This window comes from Nestor notabilis, unplaced genomic scaffold, assembly GCF_000696875.1.
Source record: "Nestor notabilis isolate BGI_N333 unplaced genomic scaffold, ASM69687v1 scaffold5612, whole genome shotgun sequence".
NCBI lineage: Eukaryota > Metazoa > Chordata > Aves > Psittaciformes > Psittacidae > Nestor > Nestor notabilis.
This window is the reverse complement of record NW_009917832.1, coordinates 3,947-25,214: the sequence shown is the minus strand read 5'-3', so window position 1 is coordinate 25,214 and position 21,268 is coordinate 3,947. Positions and strand designations below refer to the sequence as shown.

At 41.4% G+C, this 21,268-nt stretch overlaps 1 protein-coding gene across 1 annotated transcript in view; it reads left to right on the top strand.

Annotated features, from left to right (window-relative positions):
- Positions 1–19,522, top strand: part of CPNE4 (copine IV) — an 87,517-nt gene extending 67,995 nt beyond the window's left edge. Inside the window, exons 9-12 of the mRNA XM_010009428.1 lie at positions 6,769–6,820; positions 11,390–11,523; positions 13,690–13,926; positions 18,924–19,522. Of these exons, the coding sequence (XP_010007730.1) occupies positions 6,769–6,820; positions 11,390–11,523; positions 13,690–13,926; positions 18,924–19,055 (555 nt within the window). The 3' untranslated portion in view covers positions 19,056–19,522. The remainder of the gene's footprint in view (positions 1–6,768; positions 6,821–11,389; positions 11,524–13,689; positions 13,927–18,923) is intronic.
- Positions 19,523–21,268: the final 1,746 nt, after the last annotated feature.

The following is a 21,268-nucleotide window of genomic DNA, read 5'->3' as shown; positions in this document are numbered from 1 at the left end:
AACAGTGCTATTTACTCCTTGGTGTACATCACCACACAGGAGAAAGGTGTACATTTGCAGTGTTGTCAAACCAATGCCCAGGGTTTATACTGTCTCGAGCTCCTACTAATAGCCTGGGATGGGTGCTGGAGGATAGGGAATCAATACTAACATTGCTATTTACTCCTTGGTGTACATCACCACACAGGAGAAAGGTGTACCTTTGCGGTGTTGTCAAACCAATGCCCGGGTTTATACTGTCTTGAGCTCCTACTAATAGCCTGGGATGGGTGCTGGAGGATAGTATCTACCTGTCTGCTTAATGAGATTCTAGTCTTGTCACATCTCTTCACATGGTACAAGAAGAGTAACATTTGCTATGCCAACTATTATTCCCCATGGAAAAATACACACCATTATACACTTCAGAACAGTATCAGTATCCACCTATGCAGGCTCTTTATGAATCTCGTGAGGCTGAGCCCCCTGTAAATCATGTTTTTGTACATGCTTGCTACAGAATTCCCATTTCAAGAGCACACCACTGTTACGCTGACTTTATTTTCCCTCAGCTCCAAATGAAACACTTCAGCTGTTAGCAGAAAACCAGCAGTTTCTTAGTGGCATAAGGAATCTGTGGGAGTGAAGGAAGCAAGAAATGCCATATATAATGCTCATCATCAGTCTAGAGATCTTTCATCTAATGCTCAGCAATACAATCTTCTTTCCCCAAGCCTGACAAATACATCACCCTGCTCCTTGATCTAAGTAAACCTCCAAGAGTAATATTCCCCACTTGAGTTTCTATCACATGAAACTTGCAGAACATGCTGATTATTCCACAGAAGTGTCTCCAAACCATCACTTCTTTTCTGCATTGAGAAGTATCTAAGAAATCCGATGTAAAGTGAAGAGGTGGCAGATAATATGGACTCAGACACTGCTGCAGAAGTTCACAGTAAAGAGGAGGAAAGAAAGTGGAACCACACACTAATTTCATAGCTGGCAGAACTCAGAGGAGCTGAAAAACCAAACAGCAGCACAAAACTTAGTGTTATAATGAAGTTTGAATTGTGTCACCCTATAGCAGGCATATTGGCAGTAACATGGTCTTCTTTCCTAAAGAAGAATTGCAGGTTGACACCTGAATAGGCACAAAACAACTGCAGTTTGTTTGAAGACAGTCTTGGTTACTTCTGCATTTTTAATGAAAGCTTTTTTCAGTGCTTATGCTGGGAAGAGTTGCTGGGTTGAACCTCACTGCAGTTACAGAAACAGAACAGCATCTTTATGATGCTGCACTGTCTGGTTTCCTGGACAGGTAAGGGACTTGAAAAATGCTGTGGTCTTTGTGATTCCTGCAGTTTTCAGGAGCTTGAGGGCAAAAAGTATATGCAAACCAGAAGGATGTGTAACGGACCAAGGGGAAAAATCAGAATTTGTCACCTTGTCCAAGCAACTTGAATTTAGACATGAAAACTGTACAGCGTGCTCAGAAATCAAGTAGAAGGGAAAATAAATGGCCAAGCTTTGTCAAGCAGAAATGTCTACAATTTGGTCTTAGCCAAAGATGCAAGCTGTCCACTTCCAAACTGTTTGATTAATGAGCATTCTGAAAACAATAGATTTTGAGCAATGGTTCTTTAAATATTAGTGCCTAAGCTCTTGCTAAATATGCAGGTGCTCCATATTTCATTTTCAGACTGGCAGTGGCTTAGTAGTGTTCAATTTATTCATAGGTAAGTGCTCAACATTGTGCATCTCAGCATGTATGCTTGTGTGCCTCTATTGTTCATGGAGTTTTGACAATCTTAAATTAGTATGAAAGCATTCCTAAACATGCCTGAGTTTGCAGATTGTTTGTGAAGTAGTCCCAGGACCATCACCATTGAGGTTTCTGGAAAGCTGGAGCTATTTGGGACAGGGTGGTTAATTTAAGGGCACCTACAAGGATGTTGGGGTCCCTCACTCTTCATTAGGGATTGTAGCGATAGGACAAGGGCTGATGGGTTCAAACTGAAACAGGGGAAGTTCAGGTTGCATCTAAGGCAGAAGTTCTTCCCTGTGAGGGTGCTGAGGGGCTGGCACAGGGTGCCCAGAAAAGCTGTGGCTGCCCCATCCCTGGCAGTGTTCAAGGCCAGGTTGGACAGAGTCTTGGGTGACATGGTAGGGGGTTGGAACTAGATGATCTTAAGGTCCTTTCCAAGCGAAACCAACCTGTGATTCTGTGATTGAACAATCTAGAAGAAAGGATCACTGATTTTCAGAATTCAGGCATCCATAGTCAGCATTTGCAAAATGAATCAAAAACTTGGTTTCAAAGCAGCTTTTTATTTGAAAAAATGGAAGTTCATTTAGAGTACAAGGGGTTTAACAAAAACGTGGAGGCCAGAATAGAATAAGGTCCTTTTCAACCCTCATTATTCTTAAGTTTTGATGCAACTTAAATAAAATGCCCTTTCATAGTCAAAAAGCTTTCCATCTCAAAAATTCTCATGAAGCAGGAAATCCTCTTTTCCTTTCAGCCTTAATTAGAAACCTCTTTAGCAAGGGCCATGCTATGAGACTGAATTTCATTCCATTCTAATACAAGGCAAGTAAGTTACCTGCTATATTAAATCAAGGTGACTTTTCTACTAACCCGGTCATCAGCACGTGCAAGTATGGTTCTGATTCTTGCAAACTTTGCAAAGGTCTCACACTGACAAACAACTGCCTTTCTGTACGCAGGCGAGAAACCTCTTTAGCAAGGGCCATGCTATGAGACTGAATTTCATTCCATTCTAATACAAGGCAAGTAAGTTACCTGCTATATTAAATCAAGGTGACTTTTCTACTAACCCGGTCATCAGCACGTGCAAGTATGGTTCTGATTCTTGCAAACTTTGCAAAGGTCTCACATTGACAAACTGCCTTTCTGTATGCAGGCACTTGTCACTGTGTATGCACAGGCAATGGAGGCATTGTACAGTGGCAAAAAGAAACTGCTATAATTTGCCTTAGCACAAGTCTTTTAGACTGTTTAGTTGATGTATCCTCAGGAACACTGCTGTTCACCGCATCATGATGTATCATAGAGCTACTTATTTTGCTTGTTAAAATGTTGAAGAAATTACCTGAGAAATAGTATCTTTTGGGGGCAGGAAGTTCCAGCACAGCTGTGATTTAATAATCCCACATCCATGATTGTATCTGCTAAATAATTTATCTGGAGTCCTGCAGAGGGAAAAGATTGATACACAGCCAAGTGCAAGTAAATGTCCTTAGAGGGTTTGAGTGGTGTTCTGTGCAGCAACCCAGGTAATGCCAGGCTGATCAGCTATAATCATCTCTGCAGCCCTGAATTTCTCTCTCCTTTCCTCTTATGGATTGATTTTATGGACTAATGTTAAGAGTAGGAGGGCTGAGAAGACGGTCAACTACATATTCAAAACTTAATCCAGGGTCCGTGACACAATCAGTTTTGTGAGGAAACTTCTTACCTTGAAGCTGACATCCACCACAGACCATGGTCTGCAGTTCTTTACGAATTAAAGCAGTCCTTCTGTGTTGCCGTGACTTGACATATTCCTGATTTCCTGACTGCTACATTGATCCATCATACAAGCCACCCTAGTACATTATATATAAACATGCTTGCTGCTGAACAGCCAAGTGTCTTGTTTCCCCTGAGGATTTCCCAGTCATCAGTATCTTAGATGTTCACACTTCTGCCTCCTTTTCCCCATTAGTTTATCAGTTCTAAGAGGGCATGAGGGCTGTGTCATTCAGTATCAGAAAGATGCAATTCAGTACACCAGCTTTTGGTCCTCTGGCATCAGCATGGTTTGCCTTTCAGTCAGAAAAGCCCTTGCATGTGCAAAACAAAAAAGGAGGAAGGCTCATTATGTTGCACAGGTTTGAAAGCAAAAGAATTCAATGTGCTATATTGTTCAGAGAGCAGAGGAAACAAGCCAATACTTCTGCACATTCATTGTGTTTCCTGTCCTGCCTTCAGGATACATTTTGACACCATTCTTGGTGAATCAGAATGATGATGTATGAAGGCCACTTGCTTTGGGTGGATAGCAGCCATTGCTCAGGCAGTATTAATTTTGGGATCATTGTGCACACTTACTAGACTTGGGTTTTCCTTATTGGCCTGAACTGTTGTCTACATTTTCCTTGGATACTGGCCTGGGTGCCATAGCTTGGAACCAGATAAATTGTTTGCATAGTGTGATCCTGAAAGAAGTATAGCAACAGCAGCATCAAGCCCATGCTTGCATGTGAGATCAAAACACTGTATTCATAGCTCTGGGAAAGAATTGTGGTGCTCCCTTAGCTATAATGTCAAATGCATTTGGAATAAAGACATAAAATCGCTGAAGAGGCATGGAAGCATCAGTGATAAACATGCATCACCATCCTTCTTGCTCTGGGATACAGTTAATATAAAATACAGAAAGTCTAAAGGAAGAAGAAAGGCTATTGAGCAACAACAAAATCATAGTGAGTGAGAACTCGCATAACTGCTCTCGACAGCTGCAATTACCTTTGGCCTGCAGCTGGTTATGAGACTGGCAGATACCAGCTGGGCAGAGCGTACCAAGAGACACACAGAGCAGCCAGACAGAAAGGCTCTGGAGCACCTCCGAAGCCTATCTGACAGCCGTGCTCTTCTGTGCCTGCTCAGCAAGGAACACAGGAGGTGACTTCCTGCATTTTCTTCTATTGCTAAGTAGGGTAGCCTGAATGGGCTACATCAAACCCTCTGTAAAAGGCAGCTGATGCCTGGTGTAGACATACCAATTTCCTGGCTAGCTGAAGGGGTTGCAGACTCTTCAGTGAGTTTTTGCTTCACTTTCCCATCATGGTAGAAGTCCTGCTTCATTTAACCTCTTAATAAGTATGCTTTGCTTCACTGTGGTAAACAAAGCCATCATATGATGAGGAAATTCAATTTCTGTGTGAGAAACTCTCTTCGGCAGTAGTTAGACAACTTATAGAGTCACAGAATCACAGACTGGTTTGGACTGGAAAGGACCTTAAGATCATTCAGTTCCAACTGCCTGCCATGGACAGGGACACCTTCCACTAGACCAGGTTGCTCCAAGCCCCATCCAACCTGGCCTTGAACACTGCCAGGGATGGGGCAGCCACAGCGTCTCTGGGCACCCTGTGCCAGCGCCTCAGCACCCTCACAGGGAAGAACTTCTGCCTTAGATCCAACCTGAACTTCCCCTGTTTCAGTTTGAACCCATCAGCCCTTGTCCTGTCGCTACAGTCCCTGATGAAGAGTCCCTCTCCAGCAGCCTTGTAGCCCCCTTCAGACACTGGAAGCTGCTCTGAGGTCTCCACACAGCTTCTCTTCTCCAGGCTGAACAGACCCATTTACCATTTACCATTTTACCATATACCACTTTGCTTTTATAGCAGCACCTATAAAATCACGTATTTGATTGTATGGTTCTATTAGTCATAGACCATTTCCCATACCGTGCTCTCAAGTCATCTAAACTAGCAAACAAAACAGCATCATCCAATAGATCTCTTTCTGCAAATAATCCAGGTTCCATTATACAAGGAGTAAACAGGTTGCTTTCCATATGACCAGGACTGTTGGTACTTTTGAAAGTCCTAGAGACATCTGTGAAGTCTCAAATGTGTAAAACTGGAGTTAGCTATATAAATGCCTCCATGAATCTGGGATTAAGTACCTGAGTTCAACTTTACATTTCATGAATTGCCTGCTTAAATATATATACATAGACATCTCGTGAATTGCAAGACAAAAGTTGGGCCTCATTCAAGACAATTTAAGGGAAAACAGGAAAATTAAGATTAAGAAAATCAAGCCTTCTCAGAGATCAAATGGAGCAAAAAGGAATCTGGAAAGAAATTCAGGCAAGAACAACCCTTAAAAAAAAACAGAATAGAGCATCTGAAGAAAGTTTCAGTCCCAACAGATTTGTGCTGCAGATGCAGATCTCTAAGTGACAGACAGAAAGGGGAAGCCTCGAATCTGAGAATTCCATTGCCTTCCATTAGTTGTCCATACAGTAGTTGTGTATTATTTTCCCAGACCACTAAGGATACAATACATTTCTTTATTAGAAAATCAGCAACTTTTTTGTATTCAGTCATTCCCCTTAGAAAATAGCTCTGTAGTATTTTATTACAGACAGATTTAGAGAGACAGACTGCAGTATTCATTTCCTCCCAAGCTAACGTCACTTCCTAACCAGCTCAGACCCCTTGTATCTCTTACATTATTATTTCACGGTGGGTCCAGGTGACTTCTCTGATTTCTTTGGAGAATAATTTATTTTCCCAGTACTTGCATGGCCTTCAAATGAGGACCTGTTTACACATGTGAGTGCAGGATTCAAAAGGGGCCTGTGCTTCCACTGTCAGCACTCTTATCACAGCCTGCTTTCTCCTTCAATCCAAGATGCTGAGCTAGGGAGAGGTGGCATTTCAATCTCCTCAGCAACAGATCTGTCTTCCGTGACTGGCATTGGTAGCCTAACCCTGACACCATATTTATGTGATTCCTCATGTATTTGGGTGGCTTTATTTGTGCTGGTTTTTTCATGGGTTTATTGTTAACTGACAAATTTGATTCCAGTTTCACTACTTTATTTCTGTGAGGAGTTCCAGAGGGAACTGTATTTCACATTAAATGGCTGGAAGCTTAAAAAGACTCTGGTTTAACACAGAAATAATGTAAAGGGTGGTTAACTGCAAGTCCTTTTGGAATAATTTTTCTGACTACAGTCTTTCTCTCTTCTTTGCATTTCTCTGCAGGTCTCTCATGATTTTGCAATCAATTTCAATGAAGACAACCCAGAATGTGCAGGTAACACTCACATGAGGTTGGACTGCCATGTTTTTGCTGTATGCTAAATGTGCTTTCATTTTTTATTGTATCCCCTGAGTGTTTTTTTAAGATAGCAGCCAGGATTTTCAAAACCTGACAGACTCTAAGCCACTTGGCTTAGCTTTAGAAACTTCAGAAAGTGCCACACATGAATTTCCTGACAAATAGGTCCCTCTGAAAGTACATCATGTTGGATATTCAGCTCTTGTGCTTCCCCAAATCACTGGCAAAGCACTACACTAAAGCCGTGTCTTTTAGATTCATCCCAGATCTTCAGCTACACCAACAGCAGAGGTTGTACAACTAAGAATTTGCAAAAGCAGACTCTGCCAGATCAATAGCAGCAGCAGCCTGCTGCAAGTCAGCCCAGCAATGTCCAGCACCGAAGGCCAGGGTAGCAGCTAAGGACTGCTGTGGTAGAAGGTAGCATACTTTCATGACAGTAGATGCAGCAGGAGGCTGTTTTAACAGAGTGTAATTGTGTTCTAGCCATAATCAGTCTCTAATCGTTGGTACTCAGAGGCCAGATTCATGTAGCAGATGTTGCTGGATGTCTTGTACTTGTAAGTGAGGTCTGCAGTGACTGATGCTGTCTTTCTAGGATCTCCGGCCACAATTCACAACTTTTATAAAAGAGAGTAACAAGACAATAATCTTTAAACAGCCCAACAAGTAAGCCCAGACTATCACTTATCTGAGAGCCTTAGTCAGATTACCACTGCTGTCTAAAACCCACAGGTTGTTATTCTCCCTTATCTCCTTCTGCTCCTATCCAAACACTGAGATGGGTATTTCAAAACACTCTTCCTGTTTTCTATCTATTTTCTAGCTGCTTCTTTCAGCCTTTCTCAGACTTGTTAGTGAATTTCTTTCAGGCATGGTTAGCGGAATATGTTCAGGATGACAATTAAGATGCCAGTAAATGGAGCGAGGAAAGAGAGTTTAAGAGACATTAAAAGAACTTAGACTTCAGTCATGCTAATGCTAGACCTCTGTTTTCGGTTCAGTGGGCATTTCTGTTTTGTTGTTGCACTTGGATTGTTGGATTGCCCCAGCCTCTGCAGGTCACATGCTTGAATTGTAATTTAGCATAAGTCCTACAGCTGCTTGATGTGTTGACACAGTTTTTTACATTGCTTATAAGGAGTTAAAAGAAGGTGAAATTACATTTATGCATCTACAAGTGCCTGTATAGCTTGTGAGCCAAGTTGAAGTTGAGATTTTAGTCACACTGAAGACGTGGGGATGAGGTGGGGAAGCAAAACAGACCTCAGCATTCCGTCTGGACCATCACATTTTAAAATGTGTTAGCTTGCCTGCTTCTGAACACAGAAGGCCTGAGCTGTTTAAAACATCTCCGTTAACAATGGTTGGCATTAGATGATATGTAATGTTCAAATATAGCTTTGTTTCCCAGTCTAAATGCAGGACGTTTAGACTGCGTACTTCAGAGAAAAGCACTAGTAGTCCACGCAGAGAACACTTCTTTTATCCTCCCTTTGCTGTCTCTTTTGAGTCCAAGGCTAATTCTCTTATCACACTGACGTTGTATAATGGTTTGTATTGAATGAAGAGGCTTTCACATCTCTGTAGCAGATCAGAGGTTGGACAGACAAACCCTCTGCAAGTAAACAACTTTCTATCCAGACCATACTATGTATGCAGAATAAAATGTAAGAATGGAAATGAGAGGAGGTTAAAAAAAAAGGAAGGAGCTGCTCTATGAGTCTTGCCTTGGCTTATGTCACTTAGTATTTAAACTTTACTGGGTTCTTTGCGTAAGACTTAGTTATATGATAAGTTAACCCATCACTGAGAAGTTGAGTTTTAGGGCTAAGAAGACATAAAAAGATGGTTGTAGCATGAAAGCCCAGGGAAGAAATTTTGCAGCAGTGCACAGGCATGTGTGAGATATAAAAAGCACTTTTTTGTCCTGTATGATACCTTTTAAAATAATACCCATCTGGATGAAAGCAAGAGAAGGATACATACCAGAAAACACGTTTCCTTATCCTCTGCAGCTTGCTCATCACGTGCCTGTCATGGATGCTTGATCAGTTCCTGTCACCAGTCATTCTGTGTTGTGAAAATAGATGCTCCCACTGTATTAGGTGACACGGGGAGCAGTAACACCAGTGTGTCATGTGGAGAGAGAACGCAAGAGTGAGCTGGAGATAAAGTACTTAGTGACCAAACTATTTTTCCTTGTAATATTTAGCATACTTGCCACAAAACAAAGGAAAATTGCTGCAGAGTATCGTGCCTTAAAACGGGAAACAGGTTGGATAGAAAGTATGTGTCTGATTTGTTTTTGAGGAATGAAATCCCTTTCTTTGTGGAAGCAGTGAGCTTTTACTGGCACAAGGAAGTGTGAAGCATCCCTCTACCTTGAGTAAGAACTGTGTACAGAATCATAGGATCATTTAGGTTGGAAAAGACCTTTAAAATCAACCATCTAAACCATCTCAACTGCCAAGTCCAGCACTAAACCAGTGTCCCTAAGTGCCACATCTGCAAGTCTTTTAAACACACCCAGGGATGGTGACTAAACCCCTGCCCTGGGCAGCCTGTTCCAATGCTTGACAAATGTTTCAGTGAAGAAATTGTTCCTAATCTCCAGTCTAAACCTCCCGTGCCACAGCTTGAGGCTGTTTCCTCTTGTTCTATCACTTAGTACTTTGATGAAGATGACTGGAATTCACAGGATATGGATATTCTCACCTTTTCTCCCCTGGTACGATTTCCATTCTTGAAAATTGTAGTACTTATACCCTTATATTTAGTATATTTGTAGTCTATTATATTAATAGTTTTATACTTAAGATTTAGTCTTTATTGTCTGCAAAAGAAAGTGACAGCCTCTAATCAGAATGAATGCTTCTACACATGCATGCATTTTACATGCATCTTACACCCACCTATATATGTATACACTGTATATTTCATCAGAGCTGTACAAAGTGGATTCCAATTACAAATGTAGAGTTGAAGGAATTCAGAGAAGAGTAACCTACAAATTAAGCCACTCACATAACCTGTTGGATTTGGATATATTAGGACAGTAGATATTTCTAAAAGATAGTAATCTGAGAAAGCAACGAAGAAATTGTTTCTATAACATGTTTGTTTCTAAGATGAAAGCAACTTTCTGACACGTACCACGCTAAATCTGTGTGGAATGTAGGGAGTGAGTTTCATCTTATACTATTTCAACGCATAAGGAAAAAACTACAGTGCATCTCGTCATCATCTTGGGGAAGATTTATGAGGCCTTCATTGAAGATCAGTAGGCATATTAATGAAATCCAGGGCAGGTTTAAAATTGGGAGATAATAAAAGGTCTGTTTTGCAATATGTAATTTAGTCACTGGAATTACCAAGGGAAATTTTATAACATTACTTTACATTTTAGCCAATGATAGCTATAATTGGAGCATGTTCCTTTGTTTGTGAGCACTGCAATGGAAAAACTATGTTTGTAGCTACCTACAAAGAGAGAAGACTGCGTTCTCCACCTTTTTTTTTTATAGGAGGTTCAGGTTTCTTGTTGTAAAGCAATTACAGTTCCCTGTGATTTGTTAGTAACCAGTCTGCACCCGTATATCCTCTAAATTTGGTTGAGTAGCATTTCATGAGTGAGCTATGCAAACTCAACCTACCTTAGCCTCTTTTAGAAGCTTTTCATTCTCCTGCATCCTTCATGAAGCTTTTCAGTCTGTGACTTTCTTTCTAGCTTCAGAGCTCTAATCCGTTAGGTCTGGTAAGCTGAGAGTTCTGAATGCAGAGGCAAACCTGCCTTACTTCAAGAAATCCTTCTTCTCAGTGATTGAAGATACCGAATTCCATTCAGTGATCTGTCAAGTGTGTCAGCAGTAGTGTGTTCTCCCTGCTCTGGCTATATATCCTGGAATAAAAAAGCCCAAAATAGCTAGTTCTCCCATCAGAACTTCTTGCCTAAAGCTCATTTTTCTGTTGACTGCAAAGCATCCTGCTGCTTCTTCCAAGATTTCACAGCTTTTGATCATAATCAAATTCAACCTGTGAGCAATAATGCAAATTCACCCTGTGCTCTTTTCTTAGCAAAGAGGAGTCAGCCAGGAAAAGCTGTTTGAATTCCTTGACACCTCTAGGTTGTATGTACAAAGGGCAGGTTTGTTGGTAACTACCACAGTAAGCAGAATTTAGCTGAAGTGGAGGAGGGAGAAGTGTTGAAGTGTTTGTAATTTGTGCTGCCCTTTTAGCATGAATTTCTAGCTGGTGATCAGGAAGTGATCACTTACACCTTGAACTGAGGAGGATGGACGCTAGGGCACTGCAAGCTGATACCTGAAAAGAAGACATTAAAAACTGCTGGAAAGGAGAAGCATGGTACAATGAATTATATATTACAAACTAGATTCAAGGCAGCTAGGGACAGCTTCTTGAAAATCACCTGAAGTTGTTAGTCCTTCCTAATTATGAGCCCACCTTTTATTTACATTTTAAACAAGCATCATCCTGGTGATGCACTCCACATTTATTTGCCTTTTGTGTGGCTTTTCATGCCAGGAATACAGGGTGTGGTGGAGGCGTATCAGAGCTGCCTTCCCAAGCTGCAGCTGTACGGACCCACAAACATCGCTCCCATCATCCAGAAGGTGGCAAAATCAGCATCAGAGGAGACCAACACCAAGGAGGCCTCGGTAAGGGCATAATGCTGTGTTCAGCTTTCCTCTTGTATTATGATGGATCTCTTGCAGGATATCCAAACAGGGCCCTTTCGTGGGTGTGAATCATGCCTTCACAGTTTTCACTAATGGCTTTCACAGCTTGAGCCTGTGGCAGCTGGAGCAATGTATCTTGCCTTTATATCTTCGATAGTCACAACTTCAAACTCTTCCCCACTGTTCTGTTTCCTGCTTTTAGAACTGTTTTACTGTAACACACGTAGTTCTTCACTGTGGAAATATAAATGCCACCACTAAGGTAACACAGCTTTGTGGACCAAGCCCTAAAAGTGTTGATCATGCGAAGAGAGGAGTTTAAATGATTCTGTAAACAGACTACCCAATTCCAGGTCTCTTGCAGAGGCTGTACTAAAACCCTTTTGTTCAACTAGGGGATTTTTCCAACCATTCCTTTGAAAACTGTATGCGGTTTTCAAACTTGCTATTACCTACATGGAGTATCATGTGCCTTTTAGAAAGCAGGAGATGAATCTGTTAGCCTGCATCTCATACAACACCCATGACAGATTTCTTGGCTAAAAGATTTAAGCATAGATCATGTTTTAAATGTATGTCTTTGAAATGCATTAGGCTTCTTTTTCTCCTGCCTTCCAGACAGAATAGGAGAAAGGGAGAATGAGAGAACTGGAAAGAATAGGTGAGTGAGTAGGTCTGAAACATTTACAAGTGCTGTGGGAGTAAAGGATGTAAGAGAGAACTTGCATACTGCAGCATGGAAAATGCCTATGTATAGGAACACAATAAAGATGTACATTGGCATGCATCTCATACCAGGCCTAGAGCTTTCCCTAAGCTTTCTTCATGTGCTGAGCCTTTTTTTAAGTCCTATTAAGGCAGTTCCCAAATATTTCTGTTCATGAGTTTGGGCTTGTGATTGTCATTCCACTGCTGTTTCCAGGTTCTTGAGAGTATTTAGAGTCCCAGTCCTAAAGCTGGGAATTGCTGTGTTTTCATTTCCATGCCCACCTAATGCTGAGGTGGCTCACTCTGTTCCCAGTGCTGCCTCTAAACTAGTTTGTTGTATTGAATAAGTTGTTTCATGTTTCTAAACCTAAGCTTCCCCCCTTTCTGTTGGAAAAACATATTAATTTATAGCAGTAGTCTTCAAGATAGTTTTCTTCCTGTACGTTTTGTTTTATTCGTGGCAGGAGATGAACAGAACACTTTGAGTTTATATAGCTGTATGTATAATAAATGTTCATTACGTTAGGTGTTGTTTATGCAGAGTGACCAAGTTCTGTCAGCTGTTCATTTTTCCTATTAATGCACATTTATTCAATGACTCCAGCTGCCTAACAATTCATAAAGAATCCATGGGAGAGACACTCTTCCCCATTACCAAGTGAAGTACTAGCCCATGATCCCAGTTCAGTGGGCTTTGGAGTTTTGGCAAAGAAATTACAAGCTCACGGAATTGCTTGCTCTCCTTTAGAGAATGAGAAAACCTCTCTTCAGGGCTCTGCATTAAGTGATTGAAGATGGATATATTCCTCCCTGCACGCCCTTGCTCTCCCCAGGGGCCCCCGTACATGCCGTAGTGTGGTGCTTCTCCCACAGGCAGCAATGGGTCATCCTTCAGTTTGCAGATGGATGCAGCCATCCCACTTGCCTGTTAGCAAAGCTTGTCTGCAGAGTGCTGTCATAACCTCCCTGGCAGCTCTGCTACAGGCTTGTAATGCGTCAATACCCCATTCCTCCTGGCCTCCCACTGGTTCCCAAAGGGAAAACAAATGCAATTGGAAACTGACAGTATAAGTGATTGTGCAGCAGATGGAAAACAGGGCTAGTGAGATCTCTGGATTATTCCAGACTTCCCAGCCAAAGTCCTGACTCTCCCAGGTCTAGCATCTAGAAACCCCCTTTTCTACACTGTGAAGCCCTTGGCTCCCTCTAGCTCCTGGAAATTACCTGACCTAGAGCTAACCTCCAGAAGAGGATAGATTAGTAGCTGAGGAGGTTTGGATGGGAAACACACGTAGTCTTTGAGTCACTATAAAGGCTCTTTCCTATTTAAGAAAGTTCATGAGTGGCTTACCAGAAACACTGTTACTGGAACAGGGCCAGCAGCTCTGGAAGATGAACTAATGCTATACTTTTTCACTTCTTTCCCAACAACTTCAGCAATATTTCATCTTGCTGATTCTGACGGATGGCGTCATCACAGACATGGCTGACACCAGAGAGGCTATTGTCCATGCCTCTCACCTTCCCATGTCAGTCATCATCGTCGGGGTGGGGAATGCTGATTTTAGTGACATGCAGATGCTGGATGGCGATGATGGGATCCTGAGGTCTCCCAAGGGCGAGCCTGTGCTTCGAGACATTGTCCAGTTTGTGCCATTTAGGAACTTCAAACACGTAAGCTGATGTTTCCATCCACTCCACAGAAGGGTGAATGTATATAATACAGAGTGAACGATGCCTGTGGCAAGGCCTAATTTTGGATGGGCATGAAGTGTTTAATGAGTCTAGAGCATTATTTTGTCAGAAATGGAGAGGAATACAGAATCAAATATGTTCCATTAGTAAGATGTGGGTGGGAGGGAAGAGATGGGGCAGAATCCATGTGCTTCTTGTGGTACCAGTCGTTGCTTCCACTTCCTTCCTGATTTTCATTTCAGTGCTCTCCCTGAATTATTTTTCCTGGTGTCTCTTTTTCATTCTCTTTGCATCTGTTCTATTAGGACTCCTGTATTCTGCTCTCCCTCCCTTCATTTCCACAGGCAGCTGAAATGGCTGTGAACTTGTACTCACAGTGCTCCCTAGGAGGCTGTTTCCTTGTTGAAACGTAGGTCCTCAAGTTCTCAAAGGCAGGTCTATCCACTCACAGGGTTAGGGTTCGGGTTTTTCAGGGCCCTCTCCCTCCATATGGAGGCATGGAGTGGCCATTGTGTTCCTCAGCAATGCTTAATCACATCCCCTTCCCTCTGTTTTTCAATCTTTCTCTCCCTTCCTTCCACTCATTCCTTCTGTTAGATTTCAGTGGTTCTCCAGATTGGTTTTTTTTTGCTCACCTCAGTGTCTACAAAGGACATCCTCAGTATTTGATGGAAAATTTCTTTACTCCACAGTGTAACTGACTCATTCTCCTCATGAGATTGCTCTTTCCAGTCCACTCCCGTACACTAGTGGTCCTTAGATCTGGATATGTCACACAGAAGTTTTCAACTCTGGGTTGATTTTCATCTGCGTATGGGTTTGTAATACTTACATTTGTTCAGTTTTTCCATGCTTTTTCTTACCACAGGAAATTTTTTTTCCCCATTTGCTACTTCCAAAATACCTTCATTTTATTTTCCTCTTCTCAAGAGTTTCTTTTTCTCACTTCAGAATACAATTTTGCCGTATTTATATCGAATCTAGACTCACTTCTTACTTTTACAAACTTTACTGAGGAGTAAGAGAAACAAACTTGTTCCTCTTTTCCCTCTGCCTTTATGTAACCAACAGATCCTCACAGGAGGTAGAATTCACCTTGTGCTATTAATTTGGTGACACCATGCCAGATGGCTGCAGATTTGCCACTGAATTGTAGATACATGCCTTTTTATGGTGACAGTGCCACTATTCGCTAGGGCAGTCCCCTATCTGCTGGAACAAAGCATGAGCACTGACCTGCTCATAACTTGTGATTCTCCTTCATCAGATAATCACAAGTGCCTAGTGATGTACTTTAGTTGTAGTGTATTGCTAAAGTGTCAAGAGGTGAGTTATCTAGCACTAGGCTAGTGCTAGACCTACTTCCAATTAGTTGAAAACACATCTTCTCCCCCTTTCTCCCAGTAGCAGAGATAATATAGATACAGAGATAGGTAATGTATTCGCTATATCAGAAAAGTCAATATCTCTTCTGCAACTTGATATTTAGTCTGTTTATTGAGATGTTTCAGCATTTCAACAAACATCAGTGTGATGGATGAGTATCCATAACAGTAGCCACTTCTGGTTGAAATTCTTTATTGCTATATCCCAAATAATATCTCTGAACAAAGTGACATTCACAGCTATCTTGCTTCCTTATCCTCAGCACAAAGACCATGCCTTTTGCATCAACAAGTGAAAGAATTTTTCATGGGAGAAATGAGTGTGATGTTTTGATTCAGATTCATTTTTCCTCACGAAGAAAGGCAGATTTAACACATTAGGAGATTTTTGTTTTATCAGTTTTGATTAAACAAGAATTACCATAAATCAGCTTATTACATTCAACAGCTTTAAGTAAAGGATGTATTTGGTTAAAAATCACATCCTTTTTGTCAATGTACATTGCGTTTAGTCCTTTCTAGGAAGAATCTTTCTAGACTAGTTGTAAAATGTTAATAGGTTTTTCTGATAAATCAAGTATTCCTATATGCCTAAATCCATATTACCTCTCCTGCTGACAGGAAGAGGAGAGAAAAGGTTATTTGTGAGCAATTATTTCTTGTTTTGCTGGAACAGAAAACCAAAATTCATTTGGAGTCAACCCAAACAACTTTTTTTTTTTAGTACTTCAATTCTCAGGACAGCCTGGAACTCAAAGTCTTATATATACCTAAAGAGATCAAAAATAACCTATCCAAAAGATGCCCATGTAAGAATATTGAAAGGAGGGAGAAGGAAATTGTAAAAATAACCTACAGAGCTAATCCCTTTTATTTTAGAAGCTTGACTTCAGAGAAGGTTCTGATCCTGCACGGCACTCATACAGGCAGTTAACACATTTCAGTTAGTTACAATTATTCACATACCTAAAGCCTCATACCCACTTCAATGTTGTACTGGCTCAAGAGCTAGTGCAGACAGAAAACATTATTATAGGTGCTTGATCTGCTACATGATGTAGTGTATCAGGAGTTGAAACCCATCGCCCCTTGTCCTATGGCTCCAGTCCCTGGTGAAGAGTCCCTCTCCAGCAGCCTTGTAGCCCTCTTCAGACACTGGAAGCTGCTCTGAGGTCTCCACGCAGCTTCTCTTCTCCAGGCTGAACAGCCCCAATGTTCTCAGCCTGTCTTCATACAGGTGTTGCAGCCCCTGATCATCCTCGTGGCCTGCTCTGGACTTGCTCCAACAGCTCCATGTCCTTCTGATGCCAAGGACACCAGCCCTGCACACAGTGCTGCAAGTGGGGTCTCAGGAGAGCAGAGCAGAGGGGCAGGGTCACCTCCCTCAACCTGCTGCTCACGCTGCTTTTGATGCAGCCCAGCACATGGGGGGTTTCTGGGCTCAAGCACACACTGAAGCGGCTCATGTTCAGTTTCTCAGTGACCAACACCCCCAAGTCCTTCTCCACAGGCTGCTCTGAATCACAATGAAGCAGAAGACGCAGGCAGATGAGTATTGGCCCCATGTTCAATTAGGTGACCTACACATGATCCACAGAAGCTGGTGGCAAGTGCTACTGCCCAGCCTTTCTAAAGCTAGAGCAGGGTGAAGCTTCCTGATTGCTAGGACTTGTGTGTGCAGCGATGGCCCAGGACTTTTCCCCACTCCTTGTTTTCACCCTTTCTGTAGGGTTGTTGGTAAGATGTCACAGGGGCAGGCTAAGTTATACACAACTTTGGCTCACTACAAAGGGGATTAAAAAATCCCCAGTAATTCTCAATAGCAACATGGAAATCAGCTGATTTCAGTGAAAACAGGTTTAGGCAAGAATGGGGCAACTGTGGAAAACCATGAATTTCATTTTGAAGGATTAAAGAAAATGGGTTCTGGTACTGTGTGTCACCTGAGAACAGTCACTGCACTATCACACAAACTATGGGCTCTGCTTTGCCAGTTTGTTCATGCAGAAATGTTCCAGCCTTTTTTTGCCTGCACAAATACTTGTGTATAAACGTCACAGTAGGGAAGTAGCAGTTCATTTTATTCATTACTAATCACATGTGTGACTCAAAATACCAAAATAGTTTTGTTTCTGGTTTTACTAGCATTATCTATGTATTTGAAGTATTGTAATATTTGATACTGAAATGTATAATAGCCCAGGGGCTTTCTGCACCCTGGATTAGCTTGCCTATGGATAATTTACCAGTTACATCCTGTGAAAGCCTAATTTTAAGATTGGAAAGATCAGGATCTCACCGCATGAAACAGAATAGGGCAATAAACAGTTGATACAACTACTTCATGAGATGGTAGTTTTGAAACCTGGCTGACAGTGAGAAGGGAAGTGTTCACTAATGTGGGAAAAAGTACTTGGTGTGTAGAAGAAATGTGGCCCAGCCAGCAGCTGAGTTCCCGTGCATCATCTGAGCTGCAGTGTGTGATCCATGTGTGCTCTAGTTGGAGATAAACACACTGGTTTATACCTCTCAAACTGACATTTAAGCATTAGCATTTTTACTGCATTTTTGGGGTGGGTTTACAGGGAACACAGTCAGGCGGGTTGGCTCCAGGGGGCTTGGAATCAGCTCTACCCAAATACGTAGAAACAAGCAAATCCAAAACATGGGGCAAGAGGGTAGAGAACAGGAGTCCAGTTTTGTCACTGCTGAATTCAGGAGCTGAGGAAAATCCCTGCAGCACATGCAGGTAACAGTTGTCTATAAAACACCCACAGGCCCTGCTGCTTAAAATAAAGCATCGTCAGGGGGTGAGGCAGCCACTGTGTGTTATCAGTGGAGGACGTGGTTTCTCATTGCCTCCTCAATGCCTGGGGCAAAAGCCAGTGGCCATCTCTATATCCATCTCTACATTTTAGGATCATCAGTTCTTAAGTCTGGTTGACACCAACCATTTATGCATTGGAGGAAGAGCTTTAAAGCCTTCATGAAGGCTAGGATTGAAGCTTTCTCATGACCATGGTTTAATTCCAATGAAAACAAAATAGTTTTTATTGAATTTAAAAACCTCCCCAGCCATTAAAACACTTTTCCAGAAGAGCAGAATGGTGATGAAGGTCTCCCTTCTACAGTGATATATGTTCATATTCAACCCAAAGCTCTGCAGCATTACTGCCCCATAGCAGGGGGGTTGGAACTAGATGATCTTAAGGTCCTTTCCAACCTTAACTATTCTGTGATTCTATTCTATGATTACTCACCAAGTACTGATGTATGAAGGCTTTGCAGCCCTTTTCAGTGCAATATGGTTTTCTCCCACACTGCTGAGAAGTTCAGTTACCCTGAACTTACAATAGTCCAGATGGAGCTGAAAAACAGCTTTAGCAGACTTTGAGGCAGCTACAGCTCCATGCCCAAACTGACTCAGAAAATGAGTTTACAGCAGGAGTGCCACTCACTTTGAGTCTTTTTTGCCTTCTGTTTCTGTACCATACTTCCTACCTTGATCTCATGGTACCAATGCCTCTAAACACCATGGCGCTTCCAACAGAGAGGCAGGTTAACACTTGTGTTTTCTACCATTTCCTGCAGGCATCCCCAGCTGCTCTAGCAAAAAGCGTTTTGGCTGAAGTTCCAAACCAAGTCGTGGACTATTACAATGGCAAAGGGATACAACCCAAATGTATGTCAGAGTACGAGTCTTCCAGGACACTAGCTCCATGAACCTGCCTGCACTCTTTTACAAAATGAACAACAGAAAAATGCTACTGTCTACAACTACTGTACTTAAAAATGAAACAAAAACAAACAAAAATAGCACGTTTTGGTGATTTTTAACTAAAATAACCTTTTTTTTTTTTTTTTGCATGTGTAGCCTAAAGGCTTAAATCTGTGAAGCAGCTGTATTGTTGAAAACTTTTTATGAGGAAAACAATCCAGACAAAACCAGTGAACTCTTTACATTACAGCATGTCGCCTTGAAATAAAAGTTATCCAGTATCTGTTTTTTATACAGGTTTGTTGAAATTTTGCTAAATTTCTTATCTTTACACTGTAAAGCATTTTGAAATATTTATTGGGAGTTGAGAGCCAAAATGTCTTTGGTTTAATCTGCTATGAACCGAGAGATTTTTCCAAATGGCAGATGCATGAACTGTATTTTGCATGTTTAAAATAAAAACAACACAGTTTTGCAGTTGTCTTTATTTCTCTCTCTGCCACAAGGCTGCCTGCTTTCAACTGACATATTCCAAGAGAAGGGTAATAAAGTGTTTCAAGAGATAACTAGCCTGAAGCATGGGCATTTCTAATGTTGTAACATGGGCACCCGAACATGCTCACTCAGTCTGTGGCCTGAATAGCAATTCACACATCCACTTGTTATAAAGGGTTCAGACCATAGTTGTAAACAAATCTGGCTTGGAGGGCATGATCCATCAGGACTGCATGCCTATTTAATCCAAACAATCTGGCTGGCTTTCGCGTAGGTTGTATTTTGGCTACCCAAATTTATAAAACATAATGGTCATGAATTCTTGTTTTGTTTCATTTCTACTTTTTCATCTCACACATAACATCCAACTTTGCGTGACACGCTTTGTGACAACCAGTGATTTGTAACTTCACGCGCACACGTATCACTTTTGTGTGAGAGAAAAAATGGCTTTGTACCAAAAGAGTATTCAAGCCACCTTTGTTTTAACAAAAAAAGAAGACACGCAAGAACAGATTGGCAGTGGGTTGATCTTTCCATTGAAATATTTAGGTATATAAATGAAGATATTAGATAATTTTTATTCTTAAGTGTTCAAATCCTGGCTTCTTCATTTGCTAAAAGATGATAGTGAAAGATGTGACTTGTTAGAAGTTAAGGATAAAATCTAACCAGTAATAATTTGTGTGGGATTGTCCAAAGGGCACTGCTTTGGACAAGTTGTGCTCCTACAACATTCTTGTTGCTAGTTCCAGAAGAAGCTGTTTTGAGCCAGTGCTGAATATTTGGGAAAATCTCACCTGTAAGCAAGGGGTTTTGTTTTAGAAATGCGTATTTTTAAATGAGTTTGCAGTTAATGTAGAAGTAAATTCCATGGAATCAGCTTTGATTGATGATTTTGTTCCATAAAATGAAGGCAATGGGATAGACAAGATGCATGGGGCTGTCTCCCCAGCACATTCAGTTCTGCTCCATCTACAGATCCTGCAGTGCGATCATTCATGCTTGCTAGTAAAGATTCCTTCAGCTGCTCAGATGCTGAACAGCAGCCAGCATTACTTGGTCACAGGTATAAACTGTCTGAAGGCCTCCTGACTGATAGATCTCAAATCTACATTTCCATTTAATGGCTGACACTTCATTCGAGAGCTTACCCCAGCAGGCTGCACATCTTCCCCTCTGTGGGTGTATTTCAGCTGGAAGCTACTGAGATTTTCTCTTATATCTCATACACCACACTGTCAACATATCTTAATTCTTATGTACAATATCTTTAGTTTCTTATTCCCCTTTCCTCTCTTTTTCCTTTCATTCCCTGCTATCAGAAGGAGCATTTTCTAGCTTTTAAAGCACATGAGTGAGAAATTAATGACTCCATGTTCTTTGCTCCTCTGGTATCATATTTTGTAATCTTGCCCAAGTTATTTAACTTCTCCACACCTTGGATTCCTCATCCATAAAATGCAGGTAACTGCCAGGTATTCATAAATATCTCACAATGGTACTGAGGGACTTCAGTATTTGAAAAGTGATTTGAGATCCTCAAAGGCATGATGGTGTTCTTGCCACATAAAGAATATTACTTTACCCTGGGGCATGGATTTAGGGGTGTAAGGTACAGCTAAGGAGGGATTAAAGCCTTTTCTTTATTACTTGCCAGATTGAAGTAAATCTTCTGAAAGAAAACTTTCAGCAAGAAAACTTGGGAATCAAATACATTGTT